This window comes from Pongo abelii, chromosome 6 (genome assembly GCF_028885655.2).
Source record: "Pongo abelii isolate AG06213 chromosome 6, NHGRI_mPonAbe1-v2.0_pri, whole genome shotgun sequence".
NCBI classification, from domain to species: Eukaryota; Metazoa; Chordata; class Mammalia; order Primates; family Hominidae; genus Pongo; species Pongo abelii.
The window spans coordinates 11,519,191-11,544,217 of NC_071991.2; the positions used below are offsets into that span (position 1 = coordinate 11,519,191).

The window sequence follows — 25,027 nt, forward strand, 5'->3', positions numbered from 1 at the left end:
CTGGGATTACAGGCATGAGCCACCGCGCCTGGCCGGAACAAGCTTTCAAAATCTTGCAAAACACACTTACTCAGGAAAAAAAATAATATACAATCTGACAGTGCTTATGACAAAAGAAAATCTAATTACATTTCATGAAAACAAATCTTCCTTCAACACCAACTGTATAACTGTGGAGAAGTGTCATGAAAGAAGATGTAGAAAAATATTTTGCTTTGTATGATGAATACAACTGGGAAAAAAAAAAACCCAACCCGTGTCTATACCCTACATAGCCTAGCACCAGGGACGTAGTTGTTGTTTAAAATATTGGATGGCAAACTTATGTTATAAGAGCAATATTAATAATGAAAGCTCAATATACATAAAATGCACATGGTTCATATCTCCCAGGAGGAAAGCAAAGAAATTAGTATAAGTCTGAGCACAGAACTTGAACTTTACATGAAGCAAGTTAATAATAATATTTATATAGTGTTTTACATATCTCAAGTCCTTTCAAGCTACTGTTACCCTATTAATTTCTAGTGATTCAGCAATGACATCAGTGAGAGTCACAGAAGATGGCATTTATTTTAATTGTGTACAGGAAATGGGTAATATGACATCTCTGTGGGAGTCTCATGATGTGGGGGAGATAAAAAAGGAAAAGCAAGATTTGATATTCGAATAAACTCGAAATATCAAGAAAATGTAGGCCTGGGTGTGGTGGCTCACGCTTGGGAATTCTAGCACTTTGGGAGGCCGAGGTGGAAGGATCCCTGGAGACTGGGAGTTGGAGACCAGCCTGGGAAACTCTGCTCTGTACAAAAAAAGAAGAAAAAAAATAGCCAGATGTGGTGGCACATGCCTGTGGTCTCAGCTTAGCAGATTGAGGCCGCAGTGAGCCTTGATGGTGCCACTGCACTCCGGCCTGGAGTACAGAGTGTGACTCTGTCTCAAAAAATAAAGAGGTCAGGCGCGGTGGCTCACACCTGTAATCCCAGCACTTTGGGAGGCCGAGGCAGGTGGATCACTTGAGGTCAGAAGTTCGAGACCTGCCTGGCCAACATGGTGAAACCCCCATCTCTACTAAAAATATAAAAATTAGCCAGGCCTGGTGGCGCATGCCTGTAGTCCCAGCTACTCCAGAGGCTGAGGTGGGAGAATCGCTTGAACCCGGGAGGTGGAGGTTGCAGTGAGCCGAGATCGCGCCACAGCACTCCAGCCTGGGCAACAGAGTGAGACTGTCTCAAAAAGTAAATAAAAAATAAAACAAAATAAATTAAAATAAGAGAAAAGAAAACCAAATTTATATTAGAATATAAATTTGGTAAGAAAGAGATTGCAGCCAGGGGTCAGTGGCTGGTGAGATGGGCTTTGGAAGCTTGTGTGATAACAAAAGCTCCAGGTCTCTTGTTAGAAACTTGAATGTCCTAAAGCAAGGAGGAGTCAAGTCCATTAAGCTTGATGTATTTTCTTCTTTTCTTTTCTTTTTCTTTTTTCTTTTCTTTTCTTTTTTTTTTTTTTTTTTTCTGAGATGGAGTCTCACTCCGTCACCTAGGCAGAGTGCAGTGACGTGATCTCGGCTCACCGCAACCTCTGCCTCCCGGCTTCAAGCAATTCTTCTGCCTCAGCCTCCCGAGTAGCTGGGATTACAGGCACACACCACCACACCTGGCTAGTTTTTGTATTTTTAGTAGAGACGGCATTTTACCATGTTGGCCAGGCTGGCCTTGAACTCTGGATCTCAAGTGATCCGCCCGCCTGGGCCTCCCAAAATGCTGGGATTACAGGCGTGAGCCACCTCTCCGCCATAGATGTATTTTCAAAGTGTAAGCCACTACCATCTGAGTAGCCAAGCTGTACACTTTTTTTGTTTAAGACAAATCGGAGAGAACAGAACATAATCATTAGAGGTGTCGAAAGATACCTAGAGTGAATGTCATTAACATATGCTGTCCAGAAGTGGAAAGAAGGGGGAAATGGTGGGCCAGACATGAAGTCTGTGAAGATTTCCAAAAGGAGACCGAGAAATGCTGTCACCAGGGCCAGGGTGGCAGGGTGGGAGGGTGGTGAACAGGAGTCTACTGTTTAGAAATCATTATAGTTTGTTCTTACAAGTTGGGCAGGTTTTTGGTACAATTATATAACTACACATACATTCAGGGTATTGAAATGAATGATGTACTATACATGTAATTACATGCAGCAAAATGTGTACTTTTATTTGGTGGGTATTTACATATAGTACACTGAATAGTGTACTTAAAAATAATTAACATAAAACATTCTTTTAAAAACAGAGCAATTAAAAGTAGTTTGGTTTTCTTGAGCTCAAAAAATAAAAGAATCTGGAATCTTCCTTTCATTTATTCCAGTAGTCTATGCCAAATCATTCTAAAAGGCAGTCGCCAAAGACAAAAGAAAGAGTCATTCTCCTCTGTTATTCATAATCTTTTGATTTCAGGAAAAGGGATTTTCAAATGTAAAGTGTCTCAAAACTTCTGTCTGGTCTTAGTCCTAAATTTAAAACATTTACAAATTCAGGCAGCTTGCATTACTACCTCGATATAATTTTGAACTTCTATGTTTGTAAAGTTGAGATTCTCCACATAACTTTTTATTAAGAGTAGGATTCCTTTATACCATACATCAAAATAGTCATATCTTTATGTTTATTTACGAATAAATTATGATGTAAGCATTTAGCATTATGAATTGTTTCTGATTATCCAAAATATTTCTTGTTGAAAACTATTTGAAACTCGTTCTAGTTTGTATGCAAAAAAAAAAAAAATTCAGAAAATAGATTAAGGTTTTAGAACGAACCTCTTGATTTTTCCTTTGAAGTATATCTGATTTCTGAGTTTTTTTCATTTTCCTTCTAGCTTGGTAAAAATTATAGATTATTCCCCAACTTTTCTTGGGGATAAAGTTTCTTAACTTTAGGTGAAACTTAATTGCATGAGTCCATAAGAAAAGATCTTGTATGGGATAAAGAAAATGGATTTTTAATATAATGCCTTACAGTGTAAGACATTTTTCAATTTGGAAGAAATTCTTGATAGTTAATTCCTTCAAGGAATTAGGTGAAGTATAACAGAACAACTTCTAAATTTGAATCTTTAGAAAACAATGCGACACAGTTTCATTTCTTGGGGTTGCCAAGAGGGCCAATTTAGTAGTAATCTACCCATATTTTGGAGAATTGGACAATTTTTTTTTTTTTACCTTAGTGGATTTAATAAACTGTAGGTGGATGTCAGGGAAAGGAGAATCCATTAGTGTTAGGAGGATAGGAAAGAATGAACTCCCAAAAGCACTTTACAATTTTCTGCAAGTTAAATTAGTTAGTATTATCACATCCCCCATGTGGCTACTTACTGCTTTTTAGGCAAAATAAAATGGGCCAGAAAAGAGATTTAGGAATTCTGGGCTCAAATATTAATTATTCAGTTACCTTATTTGGGGCTAAGCTGTATTTCATTTAAAGGCGTCAGGAACAAACATCATCTTGGTCAGTTCCTCCATCTGGTGACTGGGGGCTTGATTTTGAAAACTTGGGTGGCAATTTGGTCATATACTTGGAAACTGTGAGGTTTCATCCCCTAAAGGGAGAGCCTGAGTGTCGAAAAGTGACCAAATGCCTGTGGATTGTTTTTTTTTTTTTTCCTCGTTTTTCATTCTAAGTAATATTAATTATGTGTCCAGGTGCCCGAGGTATTTCTTGGTACTGGGCCATTTATCTTGAGAACTTACCTGCCTCTCACACTATGTTCTGGGAGGTCATAGCCATTACTGTATTATCTTTGTAGGTGCCAGTGGAAATCTAGGTCCTAAAACCTATAAAATATTTTGTAAATATTTTATGCAGTGCACAGCTTTGTAGATCCACCCTGCCAGTGGGTATTTCTGGGTTTTTACAATGGTGGGGCTAAAAGTCAATCTGAAACAATACAAAAGAAACAAAACAGTCTTTGGAAATAAATACAATTTGCTTTTATTCTGTGTCTATACTTGCTCAAGAAAAATCAAGTGCACTTTAAAAATTTTTTTTAGGTCTCTGCTGTTTCACTCAACGCAGATAACTTTTGATCAGTGGTTTATTTTGAATGATTTTCTTTTTACAAAGTAACGTTTTATGGTGCTGGTGAAAGTTATTCTAAACTCCCCCCTTCCCACCACCCCCTGCAGAGAGCAACAAGGTTTATGTAACCCAAAGCTTTGGTGGGAGAAATCTAAACTGTATTTAAATAGAGGTTAACCTCTGGGCCATCCAATATAGTGTGTCTGTACTAAGTCAGGTTAGCATGTAAATAATATAAATATAACCAGAAATGTAACAACGGTATTTAATAGTCATCAGATTTATTTCTAAAATATTGCCATGGATTCAGAATCCTGAATTCCAACCAGATGTATTTCGGGAGTATTACACAGGTCATATATATTTCACTTTTTTGGTTCAAACCCAGGGGATCTACACGATAATTAGATTGAGAACATCTGCATCAAATCCAAACCATTTCCCTGATCCTTCCTTGAGCCTTCCCCATGGGAGGGATTTCTTTTTTTTTTTTTTTTTTTTAAGCCCCTGCACATTTTATTTGTCTAGCCACCTTTAGCGCAATTCCTAGGTCTCGCCTGCCTGCCACCGCAGAAATAGACATGGGAAGGGAAGGCGGAAGCACCACCCCCCACCCCCGCCGCCTCCCCGAGTGTGCAGGCATCCTTAGAAGTCGCATTTCCCCGGCACAGTAGTGTCCCGCGGTGGCAATGCCGCTTCCCGCCAGGAGCCTGAATCCGGGACAGGGCGTGGCCAGGCGCGGGGGCCTGGGCGCGCCGGTGGGCACGTGCGCGGGGACCCGAGGACCCGAGTGTCGGGGCGCCGCTGCCCTCTACCGGGCGGCGCGGTCGGAGCTACAGCGCGGCGGCCGGCCGACTGCGCGCGCGGGCTGGGGCGCCCCACACAGAGGCAGCCCTTGGTCACCCGAGATCCACAGTGCCCTGCTCTGCGCGGCGTCACCGCATCTGGGGTGGAGGCTCGCAACGTGCCCCCCGACGCCAGCGCGCTCCCACCCACCAGCGAGTCAAGGTTGCGTTGGGGAGGCAGTGAACCCCGTTCCCGACATCAGGAGCCTCCCCTTGGGGAAACTGAGGCCCCTGGCCAGCAGCGCAAGACCTGGAGACACGCGTGTTCTCTAAATCTTGGGACTTTCATTTCCAGCCTCTTCCTCCAAAAATGCCGAATTCACTGCGCCAACCCTCGAACTCGCTTGAAAAGCAATTGTTTTCCACTTGCGCGTTTTATTTTGTATCCTATACAGATTTTATTTACATATGCATTTTGAGATTAAGGAATTTGGGGACTTGTTTTAACTAATTACTCGTTCAATGAAGTACGGGAGAGTCAAAGAACAGTATTCCTACTGGAAACTCCAAGTCACACGTGTGTAAAATCAATGAAAGATGACGATCATAAAACGTGTGCTTTCGCCAGCTTTCCGCGAGGAGAGAAATCAAAAGAGAATTTATTTTTTGGCTTGCATTTTAGCATTTCTGTAAACTTGGGACCACGCTTTCCGTTTTCAGTGAGTGCACCCACACTTTCCAACTTTCTGCGCCCAAAGTTGCAACAAACCAAGGTGTCTGAACCACAGGAAGTTTCTTGGGCTGTTCCGCTGAAGCGGCGCGGGGGGACACAGAACTGGGCTCCCAGACTTTTCCTGTCGTGGCCTAAACTGGAACGGCTTGGGCGAATGGGGGCTGCCGGGACCCCCATCGCCACCGCCGTTGGGGTGCGTTCGGGTGCGACGCTGGCACCGCCGCGGTCCAGGTGTGGGGCATCCACGCGTGCGGCCCCGAGAGGGTCAGGGCTGTTTCCCCCTCAACTCCACTCCTCCAAACATGCCACGCTGTTCCTGGTCGTCTCGGTGTCCCCGTCCTCGCTGGGCGCAGAGGGATCAGAGTGTCGCCGTCCACCGTCGGGGCGCCTCCCACGCACGCCGCTGCGGGGGGCCTGAGCCACTCAGGGGTCTGGTGGGGGGGTCCCGGGCAGGTGGTAGCGGCGTCTCCGCGCTCTGGACACTAACCACTACACGGGCGCTCCGACGTTCCCCCCAACAGGAGCCTTGAAGGCGCTGCGCTCGGCCACCGCGGGCGATCGCGATCCCTGCGGGAGACCCCCCCCCCCAGCCCTCCCCAGGTGCGCGGTGCCGGGGGACCCCGGGCGCTGCCCTCCAGCGCCCCCTCGGGGCCGGGTCTGTGGCCGGCGCGACCGCGGACTTTGAGGGGGGGTTGTCCCGAGGGGCGGGGGTCGCCGGCCGGCCCGCGGAGGGGAGGGGGAGAGCGGCGGTCGGGGGGTTGGGGGAGCAGGGGCCGGGGCCGCGCGCGCGAGGCCGGGCCGCGGCCGCCGCGCCCTGGGGCTGCGACTCCGGCTCCGGCTCGGGCTCGCCATGGCTGCGGCGGCGCCGTGAGGAGGAGTCCGCGTCCTCGGTGGCGGCGGCGGCGGCCGGCTCCAGGCCGGGTTTTGGCGCCGCCCGCCTGCTGCCTCCTGGCGGCTCCTGAACTCCAGCCCCCTCTCTATCAGCCGCTCACTCCGTCTCAATATGTCTCAAGATGGCGGCCAATGTGGGATCGATGTTTCAATATTGGAAGCGCTTTGATTTACAGCAGCTGCAGGTCAGGCTCCTCCGCGCTCGGCCTCGCGCCCGGGGGTGGGGGCTGCGGGCGGTCGCGGCCTCCGCCGGGGGCCCCGGGCTGGCCCAGCCGCCGGGGGGCCCGCGGCGGCGGGGAGGAGGGGGGTGCCGGGCACCGCGGGGCCGAGTCGGGGCCGAGTCCCTCCCGCTCCCCGGCCCCCATTGATCACTCGCTTGATCGGAAATTGATCCTCTTTGTTCAATTCATCGATCAGCCCAAGATGGCGCCGGGAGCCGCCGCCGCCACCACTGCCCCCGGTGTCTGCCCCCACCCCGGGCGCCCCCCCGGGCCCCGCGCCGCCGCCGCCGCCGCCGCCAGCGCCGCCGCCGCCGTTGCCGCCGCGGGACCGGGGAGGGGGCGGCCCCGGCGGCCCGCGGGGCGCGCGCGCGAGCGGGGAGCGGGGAGCAGGCGGCGGGGGGCGGGCGGCGGCGGGCGCCGGGAGGGGGCCGCGGCCCGGCGGTGGCGCCCGCCCGCTTGCCCCGCGCCCCCGGCCCGCCGTATTCCCGGGGAAAGTTTGTGGGGAGTTGCTGCGGGGGGTGAAGCGCCTGCCTCTCCAGGAGGAGCCGCCGCCACTGCCGCCGGCGCGGCGGAGCTGGGGCTGGTGGCGCTGTGGTGCCGCCGGCTCGGGGGAGGGTCAGAGCGGCCACCGGCGGCGGCGGCGGCGCGGCCCGGCTCCGGCCAGGCGGGCGGGTGGCCGGGCGGGCGCCCGCGCTCCCTACCCCCGGCCGGCCCCGGCCGCCGCCCCCGGCTGTCACCGGCCCGGGCCGCGCCGCCGCTCCGGCACCCCGCGTGTGGCTCCCGGCGCGGACCCCCGGGTTTGTTTACGTCCCGGGGAGCGCCCCGGGGCCACCCGCGCACCTCGCGGCCGCCCCGCTCTTTTGTGTGCCTGTGTCGGTGACGCGGACCTGTCCCTCCGTGGCGGACCCCCGCGGGGGCGCTTTGGGGAAACTTGGCGACGGGCTGCGGGGGTGCCCCGCGCGCAGTGCCGCTGGGTCCCGGTGTCCCGGACCGCCGGGTGCGGGCGCGGGAGGAGGAGGCTGCAACTTTCCCTGAACGCAGGCCCCGCGCTGTTCCCCCGGGTGCCCGGGCGGGGTACGCTGTCTCCCCGCCGCCGGTCCGAGCCGCGATCGCCGCGCACCTGGGGGCTCCGGCGGCCCCCGGTGACCTGCCGTGCCCGGTCCCTTCCTTGCCTCCCCTCGGGGCTACTGCCCTCTCTGCAGGGCCCGCCATGGAGCGCGCGGCGGGTGCGCTCGGAGATGCCTTCTCGGGCCGGGTTTTCGAAAGCAGAGCCCCGGGGGCCCGTTGGGACTGTGGCGTGCCGGGCGGTGGTCCGCGCGCGGAGTCCCCGGCGCCGCGGGGGGACCGTGCCGGGGCTCCCCGGCCCGCGCCCGAGCCGCCGCCGTGCCCAGGGGGCGAATGCCCGCCTGCCACCCCCCGCCCGGAGGAGCGGCGCACCCTTAGGGTCCGCCCCGCACGTGCCAGCTCGGCGCCCGCGGCGCCCGGACAGCCCCGGGACTCTGCCAGGTGGATGTTGTGCGTAGCCGGAGCCAAGCTGAAGGTGAGCGGCGTGTGGGCCAGAAGTCCCGAGATTGCAGGCGCGAAGGGAACCCGGGATGTCGGGGGGTGCCCGGGTCCCGCGGCTTAGAATGCCCCAGGGCGGCCTGGTGCTCTGGGAGGGGATAGGAGGGTTCCTCAGGGCCCCTGGGGAACTGCAGCTGCTCCCAGCTGCTAAGGTGTGCGTGAAGGTAAACTTGGCTGAACTTTCCTAACCTGGAGGACTGGTGACAGGGACCTACAGCAATACCTTTGGGAGCAAAGCTCGAGATGCAGGCTTGTATGAAACGAAGCGGGTTGCATTAAAACATATTTAAATGGAATCTGACAACTTTAATTGTATATGCTTGTTTTCTGCTCTTGCCTACTAAGAACGATAAAGCCGAGTCATAGTCGTTATGAAATTTCCTGAAATTTCTCGCTTAACTAGGAAGAAGACTATGCGAAATATGTATTTCCGATAAGATTAAAACTTAAAGGAGTTTAAGTATTTATTGACTAAAATAGATTACTCCAAAGTGTCTATTGTGTAAATTAGATTCCTGGATGTAATGAACACAGCCGAATGGCATTTTTGATAAATTGGTCTACCCTGTTTTAGTAAAAATAGCTCCCTTTTACCATAATTTAATTCCTGTGCTTACTGTAAAACCCGTTGTGGAGTTTTAAGAGACAAACCTTATTATTATTATTTTTCTCTCTTGTCTTCCTAAATGTGACATCCTAGCTTAATATCAATGAAGTGTCTTTTTTAAAGCATCCTGGCAAAATTGCCTGGAAAATGGATTTGGTTTCTAGAGTTACTAGATTGTAAGAACTCTAAACCATCCTGTCCCCCATATTAGCTACTTCTTCAGGGCATCAGGGCTCCAGGATTCCACCGAAAGTTTCCATGTCAGTTTACTTGCACTTTATGTGGATATTAAGAAGAAACCAAAACCAAACCCCAAAACAAAATCCCTTATTTGAATGCCATTCCTCTTTACTCCTTTGCTTTTGGTGGTTGCTAACGATTTGGCCTTAGATGATTTCCAATGGGTTTGCAAACTTCAATCGAATACGGAATGTCAAAGTTCAAGTCTCAGGCCAATCTGGTTCTTTTCTCTGGGCGGTGAGGAGGCCTTTGGAGTTGGTGTCTGGTTAATTCCCACCGATAGTCAGTGAGTCAATAGAACGACAGTTTGAGAGAGAATTCATTAGTTCCAGATTTTTCTCATTTTTCCAGACCTCTTTATACTGAGATTGGGTTGCCACCTGGGGGTAAAGAGGCTGATCGGTCTTAGCAGAGAGAAATCCAGGTTGGAGATGTCAGCGGGTCCAGGTGAGGTTGGGCAGTTCCGCAGTTCTGCAACCCTGGCTCACTGGGTTCTAGTCCCTCGGCTTCCTGGGTCTTGAAGCTGCCGCCTTGGCACAGGAGTGCGTGCTCAGGAAGAGAGTTTCTGAAGACTGTGTTTTATTCCGTTTCCTTTTTAGTCCCAAAGGCTTATGGCATAGAAGTTTCAGTGCTTTGGTATTGCTAAGACTAGTTGGACAAGTTTTTTATCCTATCTCAGACTTGTAAAAACCAGGATTTCTTTTTAAATAAGAAAAGCACTGTTGTATAAATTTGTCTTTTAAATACATATTTGAAAAGAGGACAGTTTCTAAGACAAAGCTCATGGCACTCTGTATGTTAGTGGAGCTTTGAACTCTTTGGGATGGGGCCCGCCAATGATTGCCTTCCCTTTGGGACACTATTCCCACATAGTGACCAGCCTTCCCCTTTAAGCCGCCTCTGCAAAAGTAAACTTGAAAAGTTGCCTCCTTTTTCAGAATCAAAAAACAATTTCAGTTTTGCTGAAAGTCCATTTTCTGATGGCTTTTCTTCCCCCTGTTGTGGAAGTGTGTATGTTACTGGCTGTCCAGTACTGTTTGCCATAATAAGTATATTATTTTAATTAAAATGTCCCATCTAGTACCCTTTATAAAAGAACAGTTCAAGAAATTACACCACTGCTGCTCCTGCTTTTGTTTTCTTGGTTCTTTTAATATGGGTGTCTTTGAGGTTGGATGTGGGAAGGGGTCATTGGCAGTTGATTTAAGTTTTTTCCTATGTGAAACTCTTTTTTTCCTTAAAGGTACAAGTGGTGAGTTAATGCAACAACTCCTGGTACAGTTGAGTCCACAGAGACCCCTTTGACTACATCCTCGGCTTCGTGTATCTTCTGTCAGTAGTTAGCCAACCTAAGAAAGTTGAAAGGGCCAAATAGTCCAATACCTTCAGGAATGATTCTCTCCTAAATCCACTGAGCTAACCTTAAAAATTCAGTCTGGTGAACTGTGCTGAGCCTAAAACCTTTAATGGCTATTTAAAAAGTCTCCTGTTTTTGCACAGTTAAGACAAACCCACCAGGGTTTATATGGGAGCTGTGAAGGAACAGTAGTTTGTGCCCTCTGATTCCCTTCTGGGTCTACCTGTAGCAGTAAACAATCAAAACCACTCCTGAGGCTGTACTCACTTTCTGTGTCTTAGGAGAGAAAACAAGGCTAGAAGTAGAAAATCCACATTTGTTTCAGCTCCTCTGTAATGCCCCAGGAACGTCTGTTTTTAGTGAAATGAAGGAAGGACACGTTAGGGGAAAACTCATACATTTCATAAACAGAGAAATTCATCATATGAAGAATCCTACAGAGGTAGGTTAAATTCCTACCCGTGCTTCCATTTCAAATAGTTTACACATTTGTCACGTGTAAATTTCACAGACAGGTATATCTGACGAATTGTAACACAAATGCTGCGTAAAAGGCAACTCTAACCATTATTCGAATATACAGGATCCAGGATCGTGAGTTATTGTAGAAATTACTTAAGACCTATTTAAAATTATTGAATACATAACTTTAAAAAATATAATTGCTCTCTCTATGAAAAGTGACTTTTATTATAATTGTCAAAGACAGAAATTTGTCTGTTTTGTCCTTTTGTTTTGTCTGAAGCCCCACGTTATCGCTGCAGAGAGAGAGTTTTGGTTTCCACCGAAATTTCCCTGCCTCCGATTGTTTAAACCAGACCCTTAATCTTATTTTAACATATTTAAAATGTTCGAAAAACCCGGAAGAATTGTTTTGTGTAAGTAGCAAGCGAATGTAGCTTAAACACTCAAGCAATTCTGGTATCTAATTGGAAACAGGTGGAATTCTTGGAATCCCATGTTTGAGTCTTTTTATAGCAAAGCCCAGGGACACTTTTCACTTATAGCCATTCGTTTTGTCGAAGCTATTTGTAGAGGGGCCCCACAGCCTCTCCTTATGTCCCACTGTTACTTACCTGGACAAAGCAGTCGTGCTGGGCGCTTTAGGAACTGGATACCTGTGAATGCCTGGATGCCGAGAGAAGTGTGTGTGTGTGCCGATAATAGAGTGAAAAAGGAATCTAATGGTATAGTTAGACAAGCAATTTAATATCTGCATTGTTATATGACTTTAGAGCAAAGAATTTGTGAATTCATTTGTGATTTCTGACTTGATGAACCTTGACTGACCAGAGCATGTTAGGTACATTTTATTATACCCCAATAATGATATAGAATTCAGAGAGAAGATACTTCCCCCCCCCAAAAAAGTTCTACATTTAGAGAATATAAACTCCACCAGCAACCAAAAAAGTATTAACTTGGTGAGGGGGATATTTTCTTATTTTTTTTGAGACGGAGTCTCGCTCTTTCCCCCAGGCCGGAGTGCAGTGGCACTATCTCAGCTCACTGCAAACTCTGCCTCCCGGGTTCACACCATTCTCCTGCCTCAGCCTCCCGAGTAGCTGGGACTACAGGCGCCGGCCACCACACCTGGCTAATTTTTTGTATTTTTAGTAGAGGACGGGGTTTCACCGTGTTAGCCAGGATGGTCTCGATCTCCTCACCTCGTGACCCGCCCGCCTTGGCCTCCCAAAGTGCTGGGATTACAGGCGTGAGCCACCGCACCCGGCCTATTTTCTTTTTCTTTTTTTTTTTTTTGAGACGTGGTTCTGTCGCCCAGGCTGGAGTGCAGTGGTGCGATCTCGGCTCCCTGCAAGCTCCGCCTCCCGGGTTCAGGCCATTCTCCTTCCTCAGTCTCCCAAGTAGCTGGGACGATAGGCGCCCGCCACCATGCCTGGCTACTTTTTTTGTTTTGTTTTGTTTTTTGAGACGTAGTCTGGCTCTGTGGCCCAGGCTGGAGTACAGTGGCGCGATCTCGGCTCACTGCAAGCTTCGCCTCCCGGGTTCACGCTGTTCTCCTGCCTCAGGAGTAGCAGGGACTACAGGCGCCCGCCACCACGCCCGGCTAATTTTTTCTATTTTTAGTTGAGATGAGGTTTCACCGTGTTAGCCAGGATGGTCTCGATCTCCTGACCTCGTGATCTGCCCGCCTCGGCCTCCCAAAGTGCTGGGATTACAGGCGTGAGCCACCGTGCCCGGCCGATATTTTCTTAAATATTAATGGCAGGGCCCTCTGGATTGACTGTGTCATTTGACCCATTCTATTTCCAAGGCGTGGTCTTGAAAAGCAGTCGATCACCCTGGTTTTGGGATGTGTTTCAGAACCAAGTTTCGATGGTGTGTCAGTGTTGGATTTTCCTGCTGAGGACAGCTAAGGTTTGGTATGGAGCAATTTTGGATTTGCTGAGCTGTAATCAGTCCAGCTTCTCTGCTGTCTTCTGAGAAGGTTGATGGAGGAGAGTGGTCTTTGGCGGGGATGGAGGTTTCCCTGCAGGAAATGAACCAGGACTGAGGGGAACCTGTGCTGTTCCCCTCATTTGTGCTGCGCCTGAAACAGCTTTGAAGCACCTGGCTTGTGACTTAAAAGATTTTTAAAAAGCATTTGTGCTGCCCTATTCGGGTATTACACAGTGAGGGTGAACCATTCTTTTCGAAAGATGTCTAAGGCCAGGCGCAGTGGCTCATGCCTGTAATCCCAGCACTTTGGGAGGCCGAGGGGGGCAGATCACTTGAGGTCAGAAGTTCGAGACCAGCCTGGCCAACATGGCAAAACCTCATCTCTACTAAAAATACAAAAATTAGCCTGGCGTGGTGGTGCATGTCCATAATCCCAGCTACTCGGCAGGCTGAGGCATGAGAATTGCTTGAGCCCAGGAGGTGGAGGTTGCAGTGAGCTGAGATCGTGTGACTGCACTGCAGCCTGGGTGACAGAGCGAGACTCTGTCTCAGCAAAAAAAAAAAAAAAAAAAAAAAAAAAAAGACATCTAATTTGTTGTAAAACCTGTCAAGAATCTTCCCTTTAAAAAGCTAACACCTCTCTAATAAAAATAATTTTAATTTTGTTGTAATTAAATTCAGAGAGGATGATGTTAGTGCACAAAATAAAGATTGTCAATTTCTTTATTTTAATCCAGCGGCATTTCCTTACTGCAGGAGGCCCAGGACCGTTGGCAGAAATTTTGTGATTAGAGCCTCGGGCCATGGGAAGTGCAGGTACTGTGGCCACAAAGTTCGTCGCCCAATCCCTGGCTGACCCCACAAGCAGGATTGGTACAGATCCCACCCTCAGGGGTCTTCCTACACAGAGAAACATAATCACACAGGTGACTGGAACGGAGCCAAGGATGGCAGTGTTCCTCCCAGGGATTTACTAACACTGCCAGCAACTCAAGAACTAGCCAGCCAGGAGTTTCATAGTAAGTGAAACTGACTTGGTTCTGCTTCCTTTCATGAAAACCTTTGTGAAAATGAGCCCAATAAGGGGTCCAAACCTTTATAAAGCACAGGCCCCCCCAGAGTGGACCAGGCCCTGGCTGACTCCATCAGCCAAAGCTTGAAATCTTGGATGGTCTGGATGGTCTTGACCGTGTGTGATTGATGCAGTTAACAAAGGAGGAAATTAACAGAGCTTATTCTGAGACACCAGGGAAGTGGCTTGTTCTTTCTTCGGGTTACTTTGAGTGGATACTGGCACACTGCTTGTTTTCTTATAGATACCCTTCTATTGGGCTGTGCTTATTCAATAAGGAAATGCAGTTAACATTTTTTTAAAAAATGAACCACGGGTTATGAGGTGTTCCGAGTTTGGTTAAGGGAAAAACAAATTGACAAATTAGCTCTTTCTTAAGTGAGTATTGCGAAACAGTGAGAAATAGAATGCCTGTCGTACCGTCATTAAAAATTTATCTGGGTGTTGACAGCTTTTTGTTAAATGTAAGACATTCAGATCCTGTCCACCCAGCATATGAAAAAACCAAACCAAACCAAAAAACAAAATGCAACACAAAACCTTCTTTCCATTTCCCCCCAAAAGCAAGACAATTTTTCTTAAACTGGGGCTTTCTCCCTAATGAATTGCCATGATTTTGTTTTCTCTAATATAGTTTTATATCTTTAAGACAGAACAAATATCAACTCTTTTTATTTTATTTTTTGAGACGGAGCCTCTCTGTCGCCCAGCCTGGAGTGCAGTGGCACAAACTCCGCTCACCGCAACCTCCACCTCCCAGGTTCAAGTGATTCTTGTGCCTCAGCCCCCACGAGTAGCTGGGATTACAGGCGTGCACCACCACGCCCGGCTAACTTTTGTGTTTTTAGTAGAGACAGAGTTTCACCATGTTGGCCAGGCTGGTTTCAAACTCCTGACCTCAAGCAATCCACCCACTTCGGCCTCCCAAAGTGGTGGTATTACAGGTGTGAGCCACCGTGCCTGGCCTCCACTCTTTTTAGACACCTTTGTTGAGTTGTTGTTTTGGGCCTGTAAGTTTCTCTGGCTTATTGCCACTTTCCCCTCCTGTTTCTAGGGGAGAAATGATTATTTAGATAAAAAATAATTTGATAAAAGGTAGCAGATGATACCAAAGGTAAATCTTTGTTTTGAAGAGCCTGAAGCTGTGAGCACTGGTAAAGCCCCGGGCTGCAGTGAGGGAAGGGCCGGCTCGGAGCCACCCTCAGCCTAGCCTCCGGGTGTTAGCTGGAGTCCTTGCTGTCAGGATGGCCTGTCACTTCTCGCCCTTCTCCTGCCCTGCCAAGCCTGTCCCTTCCTGTGTTGTGACAACTTTTTTTTTTTTTAAACAAGTATTTCTACAGCTCCATTATTTTGAGATTCTTGGAAGAAAGATACTATGTAAATGAAAATTAAAAATAAAATTCTCGCTGGAGGGAATCGTATACATGTAATGTTTTTGATGAGGTTTGGAAAAGACTTTCGTTCTCCCTCTGGAACTGGGAACATTCTGTGGCTCCCGTCACCATTTCTGTGTCACTCTGAAAGGTGTGGCAGATAATGGTGAAACATATTATTTTCTGTTTTTCACCAAGTAGTTGACCCAGAACTTGAACCCATGCAGTCCTGGGTCCAGTGAATTATTTCTGTTGCATACAGTTCTGCTGTGTCCTCGCCGAGAACGTAGTCAGCAACCGCCTGGAGAACACCAACGTTTCAAAAGAAAAAGGGCTGGAGTCCCCAACATACAGAGATTACAGCTAAAATTACGACCAGAGCTGTAAATCAAATCCCGTCTTCCCTTCCTATTCACACAGCAGAGATGTTATAAGCCATACAGGTTTGAGACAGAAAATTGAGAGCAGAGGAGCATGTGTTTAAACCAGCATAGAAACATTCATTTACCAGAATTGCTTTATTTCAGCCGTATCTCAGCTCGTTGCTTACACAGTAACGCATGCTGTCTCGTCACTCCGCCAAGTGGGAGACAAGTTCAGGTTTCTGCTCCATGGGATCCAGGAGCCTGCAGTCACCGGTGAGCCTGGAGGACCACAAGGTGGCCGGGGCCCTTGGAGAGCTGTGCTGCGGAATCGTAAAGCTACCACCCGGAGCTGGCCGTCCCAGACGGAAAGCTTGGTAATCTCTTCCCCTCCACCTGGTCCTCAGCCCTGGTCCCGCAGTTTGTCAGCATCGACGTGGGACTGGGAGAGGAAGGATATTGCCAGTTATGGTTGAATGTCATTGTCAGGAGAATAAGAAGTAGTTTGTGATTGTTTTACGTGGCTCTGTGTTGGTATATAATTATGCTGTCATCTTAAAACGCCCTGATACCTTAATGAAATCTGTGTGTGTGTGTGTGTGTGTGTGTGTGTGTGTGTGTTTGCAGTTAGTCTTCGGGACTGCTTATTGTGTGTGAGAGTCAAGTCTTTCTAACACACACGAGCTGAGTGTATCATCTTTTACTTGTTTCAAAACAGCCCATTCGAAACAGGTCGCAATCCGTTATAAATGCAGCTGCCAGATTAATCTTCCCGAACCATTGATTTCATCATGCCATTCCTCTCCTCAAACATCCATGGTGGCCCACTTAGGCACAGAATGGAGACGACATTTCTTAGGGTAGCAGACAGAGTTCCTGATAGTCCTTTCTGCCCCACCTAAACCTTTTCCATCGCAGCTAGAATGACTCCAGAATCTTGCTTATTTAGGGGAGCTCCCTCATCCTCCCTCTGTACATCTGAGCTTCAAGCCTACTTCAGAATTTTTTTGTTTTTTTTTTTTTGATTTTTTGAGGCAGGGTCTTGCTCTGTTGCCCCGGCTGGAGTGCAGTGGTGAGATCATAGCTCACTGAAGCCTTGACCTCCCGGGCTCAAGCAATCCTTCCACCTCAGCCTCCCGGGTAGCTGGGACTATAGGCATGCACCACCATGTCTGGCTGATTTTTCAATTTTTTTTTTTTTTTAGAGACAGGGTTTTGCCCTGTTCCCCAGGCCGGTCTTGAACTCCTGGGCTCCAGTGATCCTCCCTCCTTGGTCTCCTAAAGTACTGGGATTATAGGTGTGAACCACTGCGCCCGGCCTTCAAGCCTATTTCATGCATTCCTTTTTCTTTTGCCCCTGTGTGCCCGGCAGTAGTGATGGAGACTTAAAATAGCAGTGGCTTCTCGCCTAGAGGGGCAGACAGGACTGGCAGGACGAGGCTGGGATGGATGGAGCAGTGTGTCTGAGCCTCTGGGAAGGCTGCAGGAAGGGCTTGGAAGGCGGGTCGGGGAGTGGGCAGGGGGCGCCCACTGAGTTCCGTGTGCTTGGGGAGGTGTGGGAGAGAGGGCTTTCCAGCAGAACAGTCGTGGGGTGGCCAGGGATCTCTAGGGCTCCCCTCTGAGCTTGGGTTCCCTCCCTCTGCCCTGATTATCCCTTGGGTACCCACCACACCATCGCCACACAGGCCCCCACTCTCTGCCTTGTGTGTCTGATTTAGTACTCATTCAGCTGCTTAAGAATGCAAAATTAATTCTTTTTTTTAATATAGTGAAAGCAGGTAGATTATATTAAAACGGCTGTGTTTTGAAAGCTACTGATAGGTACACCTATGGAATAGATGTTTCTTTTTCAGTCCCATTAATTATCTTTCTGTGCAAAGTAACATAAGTGTTACTTTTTCAGTCCCATTAATTATCTTTCTTTGCAAAGTAACATAAGTGTTGGTTAAAATACAGTTGACCCTTGAACAACATGGGGGTTAGGGGCTGATCCCTTCTTCTGTTCCCCTCCACCCTGCCTGCACAGTCAAAAATCCACCTATAACTTTTTTTCCCTCCCCTCCCCTTCCCTCCCCTCCCCTTCCCTCCCCTCCCCTCCCTTTCCCTCCCCTCCCCTCCCTTTCCCTCACCTCCCCTCCCTTTCCCTCCCCTCTCCTCCCCTCCCCTCCCCTCCCCTCCCCTCCCCTCCCCTTCCCTCCTCTTCTCTCTTTTCTTTTCTTTTCCTTTCCCTTCCTTTTCAGACGGAGTCTCACTCTGTCACCCAGGTTAGAGTGCAGTGACATAATCATAGCTGACTGCAGCCTGGACATCTGGGGCTCAAGCAGTCCTCCCACATCAGCCTCCCAGTAGCTGGAACTACAGACGCTCACCAGCATGCCTGGCTAATTTTTAATTTTTTTCTTTTTTTAGAGACAGGTTCTTGCTTTGTTGCCCAGGCTGGTCTTGAGCTCCTGGGTTCAAGTAATCTTCCTGTCCCAGCCTCCTAAAGTGCTGAGATTATAGGCATGAGCCACCAGGACCACGTAAAACTTTTCATTCCCCAAAAACTTAATTACTAATAGCCTACCGCTGATGGGAAGCCTTACCGATAACATAAACAGTTGCTTGATTAACATGTATTTTGTATGTTAATATGTGTGATATACTGTATTCTTAGAATGAAGTAAGCTAGAGAAAAAATGTTATTAAGAAAGTCATAAGGAGAGAGAATATATTTACTAATCAGAATGTAGAATGGATCATCATAAAGGTCCTCATCCTCTTTGCCTTCACATTGAGGAGTCTGAGGAGGAAGAGGAGGGGTTGGTCTTGTTTCAAGGTGGTGGAGACGGAAGGGCTGGAGCAGGTGGAGGGGGAGTCAGGAGAAGCAGGCCCAATTGGTGTAACTTTTTTTTTTTTTTTGAGATGGAGTTTTACCCTGTCACCCAGGCTGGAGTGCAGTGGCGGATCTCGACTCACTGCAACCTTCGCTTCCCAGGTTCAAGTGATTCTCCTGCCTCAGCCTCCTGAGTAGCTGAGACTACAGGCACCCGCTACGACGCCCAGCTAATTTTTGTAGTAGAGACGGGTTTCACCATGCTGGCCAGGTTGGTCTCAGAATTCCTGACCTCAGATATCTGTCCGCTTCGGCCTCCCAAAGTTCTGGGATGACGGGCGGGAGCCACCGCACCCAGCCCCACTCAATGTCACTTTTATTATGGAAAAAAAAAATCTGCGTGTAAATGGCCCTACACAGTTCAAACCTGTGGTGTTCGAGAGTCAGCTGTATGTATAATTGTACCTGTGGCACATAGAACACAAAAAGATCCACATTTTTAAAAACAGCACTGGGCAGAACAATTTTTTGACAGAGGTTTGTTGCTTGACTCTGCTGATGGCCTGAGCGGGAAGAAACTTCCCCATGTGAACGAATGGGGAAAGTGCATGTTGTAGTTCTCAAAACCCAAAAAAATCTAAGAGAAACCCAGCAGCAAGAAACACAGAGGTTTGGGTGTCAGCATCGGAGGAATGTCTCACGTCTGCCTTGTCCCCCAAACCCCGTCCCAGGGGTCTGGCCTGTGTCTGGGCAAAGGCACGCCCTGCTCCGGGTCGGCCCCATTTCAGAGCAGTGGCCCTCATAGGCTTTGTGCCCTCTTCATTTAGTCCAAGAAAGTACCTAGGATATTTTTGTAGAGGTGACGTCACTGTCTGGCTGCAGAAGCATTTGCTTGGATTTGGGGAAGTGAGGGCTGGGAGAGGAGGGCTTAGAGAGGCAGGATGCCCAGGCCATTGCGGTTGGCTGATGAGAGGTGGGCTTAGCGTCTGCAGGGACAGGGTGGAGGGAGAGGAGCCATCCCCAGCAGGGGGAGGGGGTGTGCCCCCTTTGGGATATGGAGGTTTTGGGGGGCTGGTGGGAGGGAATTCCAGGAGTCGAGCCCCTGGGGAAAAGGAGGCTTTAAGGTCAGTGGAAAAGTGGGTGCCGAAGTCTGGAAGATGAGTTGAAACCTGGAGTTTGAAGCCCGGGGAGGATTTTGTTGGAGTGTTGGCTGGTGCTGGAGAGTTTTGCATCACTTGGGGTGGGGTGGGGTGAAGAATTAATTTGAACTGGCACAGCACCCCTTTCTCTTGACTTTCCATGTTCTGGAGTGAGGACGGCTTGATGTTTCAGCAAAAGGAGTAGTGGAGAGAGAGAATATTGCTTGTAGGATTGGGTTCCACATACCATATCCAGTTTTACATCCACTGGTGACAAGACAGGAGCTTTTCAATTTTTGTTTTGTATTTTTATGTTTTTGTGCACTAACAGTAATGGTTTCATGGGAACAGATGGCGGGTGGGCACGGGCTTAGGCTCTTGGTTTATTTCATGTTACTTGCATGACAGCCCTATGGAGCTGCGTACCTGCCACAGGTGAGAAGCTGGGAGTTGGGGTTACATCCTGGACTTTGCCGAGCTCCAGGCGTGTTTTTCCTCCCGACCCGCGCTGTTCCCTAGACAACCCTCAGCCGAAGCAGTGGGGTCATCGGGTGACTCAGAAGGAACCTCTTCTCAGGGGCCACCCAAGATGAACTTGGCTGGGTCTGGGTCAGTTAGCAGTGAGCAGCTGGGGATGGAAATGGGGCCGGGGTGGGTGGGCTTGAGGGGAGCACTTTGTCGGGGAGGCCTGGCTGGAGCCTTGCCCTGGCAAGAGGCTTCAAACTCAGCCCCGCAGAGAAGGGCCATCTGATGATAGAATCACAGCTGCCCCATCATTCCCATTAGCAAACTTAATCTTATAGTTGGGGTACGGTTGTGGCTCAGGTTGTAAGGAGCCCCCCTGTTGGCATTACTCGGTATCCTCAGATGCCCCATCCTTGCCTGAAGCAAGTTTGTTGGGACAGTTTTGGGGAACTGTTAGGAGAGAGGCCTGGTCATGGGGCCGGAGGGGCCCAGAGGAGCGGCCTGCCCTGTCTGTGGGCGGTTCGGTGAGTGCTAGATGGGGTGTCTCTTTACAGGACTTTCCTCTGAGATGCCAGGGCTATGCCCCTGGGTGCTGGGGAGTGAATTGCCCGTAGATACTGATACCTGTACTTAACCCTGTGACGGTCAAGACCAGATCCCCACTCTCCAAGCCCCTGGGAAACTGGTTGATGTAGCCCCTGCAGTGATACTGCACTCAAATCCATGCAGATCCCCTGACATGATCGGGGCAGCACCCACCACACAGGCTTCTGTTCTGAGCTACATGGGATGTTGGGCGTGTGTTTTCTAAGAGATTGATTTCCTAAAACATGTACCAGTGGCCGACTGGCCTGAGAGAAACAGCCTGGTCACAGCGACATCCCTGAGATCTTAGCTTCTTTTCCTCAGGGAATTATCATTGGACTGGAAAACTGAGGTTTTGGGCCACTCTGGATTCAGATGCTTTTGTTGTTGTTGTTTTGAGACAGGGTCTTGATCTGTTGTGAACTGCAGTGGTGGGATCATAGCTCTCTGCAACCGCAAACTCCCAGGCTCAAGTGATCCTCCTGCCTCAGCCTCCTTAGTAGCTGGACCACAGGTGTGCCCCACCATGCCTGGCTAATTTTTTTTGACATATTTTTATACAAACAGGGTCTTAGTATGTTGGCCAGGCTGGTCTCAAACTCCTGGGCTCAAGTGATTCTCCTGCCTCAGCCTCCCAAAGTGCCGGGATTATATAAGCGTGAGCCACCGCGCCCGGCCCAGATAACTCTTGCCTGCCTGATTTTTTTATAATGATGCACTTTGTTTTGTTAAAAATTTATAAATTTAAAGACAAAATATGCAAAAATGTGCACTGGTCTCAGAAATAACACAGCACATTCGAGTGAAGTTGTTGGCAGTTCCGTGTGTTTTGGGGTGACTCATTTTTTTCATAGGCCGTTGGGGCCGTGCATCCATTCGTGTTCTGAGCATATCTCCATGGTACCTGATGACTCGAATGGATCCTGTTCAAGCCCCTGGGTTACCCAAAGAAATACACTCCTGGCCTGCTGGTTGCTCAGAGAATGCAGGACACATTGGGGTATCACGAGGTGTCCGATGGCAGCGGGTTGGATGTGTCTGCTGTGTGGACAGGGCAGGGGTTTGGAAAGATGGACTCTGGCTGTCTTGCTCCAAAGACTTCCTTAGGCCATTGTTGAGCATTTATTGAGTGTCTCCTGTGTGCCAGGCAGCATTCTAGCATAGGAATTGAGTGACCAGACATGGAATCCTTGCCCTCAAGGAACCGACATTCTTTTTTTTTTTTTCCAAGATGGAGTCTTGCTCTGTCGTCCAGGCTAAAGTGCAGTGGTGCAATCTCGGCTCACTGCAACCTCTGCCTCCTGGGTTCAAGTGATTCTCCTGTCTCAGCCTCCCGAATGGTTGGGATTACAGGTGTGCACCACCATGCCGGGCTAATTTTCTGTATTTTTAGTAGTGGCAGGGTTTTGCCATATTGGCCTGGCTGGTCTCGAACTCCTAACCTCAGGTGATCCGCCCACGTCAGCCTCCCAAAGTGCTGGGATTACAGCCGTGAGCCACCATGCCCGGCCGGAACTGACATTCTTGCAAGGGGGATGGAAAACAAAGGCAAGGGATAAGTGAGTGCCCAGTGGCCTGGGAACAGACGGAGCAGGACTGATACCCAAAGCCCCACAGAGTTACTTCTGTCTTCTGAAGGCCCTGAGAAATAACTTATTATTATTATTATTATTATTATTATTATTATTATTATTATTATTATTATTTAGAGACAGAGTCTCGCTCCGTCACCCAGGCTCCAGTACAGTGGTGTGATTATAGCTCACTGCAGCTTTGACCTCCTGGGCTCAAGCGATCCTCCCACCTCAGGTTCCCGAGTTGCTGGGATTACAGGCATGCGCCACCAAGCCGGGCTAACATTTTGTATTTTTTGTAGAGATGGGGGTCTCACTGTGTTGCCCAGGCTGGTCTTGAACTCCTGGCCTCAGGCGATCCTCCTGCCTTAGCCTCCGAAAGTGCTGGAATTCCAGGCCTGAGCCGCCACGCCTAGCCCCGATTTTTAAACTGAAGAGGGATGGTTCAGTTGTTGGGGTATGTCTTGGAGGATCCTTCCGGAAGCCCCACATGGAAGGCGGGCTAGAGTGAGGAGGGAGGGGTGATAATGGAACCAGGAGGGTGTGGTGGTCATGGCCTGGTGAGAGGATGCCAGGCTGTGGCTGTGCCAGACTCAGTGTGCCTGGCCCTGGCATTTCAGGCAAGGATCACTGAGGGGTGATGGGAGAGATGGGTGAGTGGCATTTCTGCAGGCATCCAGAGGGGTGTGAAAAACTGAGGTTGGGGAACAGCAGGGGCAGGGAACAGCCTGTGGAGGATGTGGTCATCAGTGTCCCCCACCGACATGGCACATCCAGCGAGCCCACTGTGTCCCCAGCACCTGCGGTGCAGGGGGCTGGCACCTCCAGGGGCGGGCTCTGTGCAGACGTCCACCCAGTCAGGCCCCACAGGTTTATCAAACACAAGTGGGGTGATAGGACCCACACTTCGGCGTTGGACGTGACTCACGCAGGGAGTCGGCTTGGAGTTCCTTTATTCATCCCTATTTGCTTTCTGTCTGTAATCCTTTGTAATTGCCTGGTTTCGTGATGTAATTCTAATGGAAATAAACTCGAACCTTTCAAAATTCTGTAATTAATTGCATTCAGCTTCAATGACAATGACTAATTATAGTGATACCTGGTGGCAAGGCAGGTACCTACTGCTGGGGGGCTCCTGTCTGCTTGGTACTAGGACTGCCACTTCTGGGCGCATCGGAGCGGCTGCACGGGGGTCGGCTGGCTGCCCTGTGACCTGCTCCGGTGCCTCTGGTCCCCACCTTACCAGGAGCAGCGCCATGGCCATGCAGGGAGGGGCCGGAGAGGGTGGCGGTGTGCAGGGAGGAGCTGCTTAGGGGTGGGAGGGCTTGGACTTGTCTGCAGGTTAAAGAGAAGTCTTGCTGGGAAAGTAACTTCAGGGCTGGTTCCCTGAGGGCATTCTTCTCTGATTCACGTATTTTCCTGAGAAAAAGGAGGGAGGGTGCGTCCGACTGAACATGAAGGGTTCAAGGAACGGAAAGGCAAGCCAGGTACAGTGGCTTACACCTGTAATACCAACACTTTGGGAGGCTGAGGCAGGAGGATCGCTTGAGCCCAGGATTCAAGACCAGCCTGGGCAGCACAGTGAGACCCCATCTCTACAGAAAAAAAAAAGAAAAGAAAAGAAATTAGCCCAGCATGGTGGCTCACACCTGTGACACCAATACTTTGGGAGGTCAAGGCAGAAGGATCGCTTGAGCCCAGTAGTTCAAGACCAGCATGGGCAACAGTGAGACCCTGTCTCTACAGAAAAAAAAAAAAAAGAAATTAGCTGAGCATGGTGGTGCACACCTGTGATCCTGGCTACTCAGGAGGCTGAGGCAGGAGGATCGCTTGAGCCCAGGAGTTGGAAGCCGCAGTGACGTATGACAGTGCCACTGCACTCCAGCCTGGGCAACAGAGCAAGAGGAAGACTGTCTCTTAAAAAAAAAAAAAAAAAAAAAAGAATCCAAAAGCAAGCTTATGGAGAAGGGAGAAAGTGCGACAGTCACCTCGAGGAGTGGGAGAGCAGAAGATGGATGTCAGGTTAAAAACCATTACTGTGCTGTAGTATTTCCAGGAAGCCAAGTCCAGGGCTCTGGGACCTGTACACTGTGGCATCAGACCCTAAAACAGAGCTCTGAGGTTTTAGCCTTCCCAGAAAGTCTGTATCCTTTTTGCAGACTGGTTTTATTTTGTGTTAGGAGGAGGTGATTTTGCTAAGAAATCTTCACTCCAATTTTTCCCCCCAAATCAGGGCACTTAGCATCTCCTTCTAACGGGGGGTGCAGAGTCTGTCCTAGAATGGGACACACAGTGTTCACATGAGGACCGAGTAGGTGGGGTGCTGGGCCGGCCCCTCTGATCGGTCCTACCCTGTGCAGCCACGTGCCTTTCCTTATCCCCAGACTCCTGTTGTCACGATTCTTCCAGGGAAGAATCTGGAAGTGGAATCCACAGGGCGGTGCCCAGGGATGGCCTTCAGTGCCTAGTGTTCTGTTTCAGGGAGATGCCTCTTATTTATTTGAAAAGCTGATTCTTTCTTTCTTTTTCTTTTTTTTTGAGATGGAGTCTCCCTCTGTTGCCCAGGCTGGAGTGCAGTGGCACTATCTCAGCCCACTGCAAGCTCCGCCTCCTGGGTTCAAGCGATTCTCCTGCCTCAGCCTCCCGAGTAGCTGGGACTACAGACACCCGCCACCACGCCCAGCTAATTTTTGTATTTTTAGTAGAGATGGGGTTTCGCCATGTTGCCCAGGCTGGTCTGGAACTCCTGACCTCAGGTGATCTACCTGCCTCGGCC

At 49.5% G+C, this 25,027-nt stretch overlaps 1 protein-coding gene and 1 long non-coding RNA gene across 15 annotated transcripts in view; both read left to right on the top strand.

Annotated features, from left to right (window-relative positions):
• Window positions 1-6,377: 6,377 nt before the first annotated feature.
• CUX1 (cut like homeobox 1) overlaps window positions 6,378-25,027 on the top strand; it is a 467,346-nt gene continuing 448,696 nt past the window's right edge. For 6 of the 14 annotated variants that reach the window (XM_024249255.3, XM_024249252.3, XM_063725468.1 and 3 more), the window contains exon 1: window positions 6,378-6,663. In XM_024249255.3, coding sequence (XP_024105023.1) covers window positions 6,601-6,663 — 63 coding nt within the window. In that variant the 5' untranslated portion in view covers window positions 6,378-6,600. Of the gene's footprint in view, window positions 6,664-7,472; window positions 8,240-25,027 lie in introns of those variants that run through there. The other 8 variants (XM_024249253.3, XM_063725460.1, XM_063725462.1 and 5 more) reach the window with 5 other exon arrangements.
• Window positions 15,986-24,195, top strand: LOC129060598 (uncharacterized). Its single transcript, XR_008527395.1, has 2 exons — window positions 15,986-16,050; window positions 18,578-24,195. It is a non-coding gene; the product is annotated as an uncharacterized LOC129060598 (long non-coding RNA).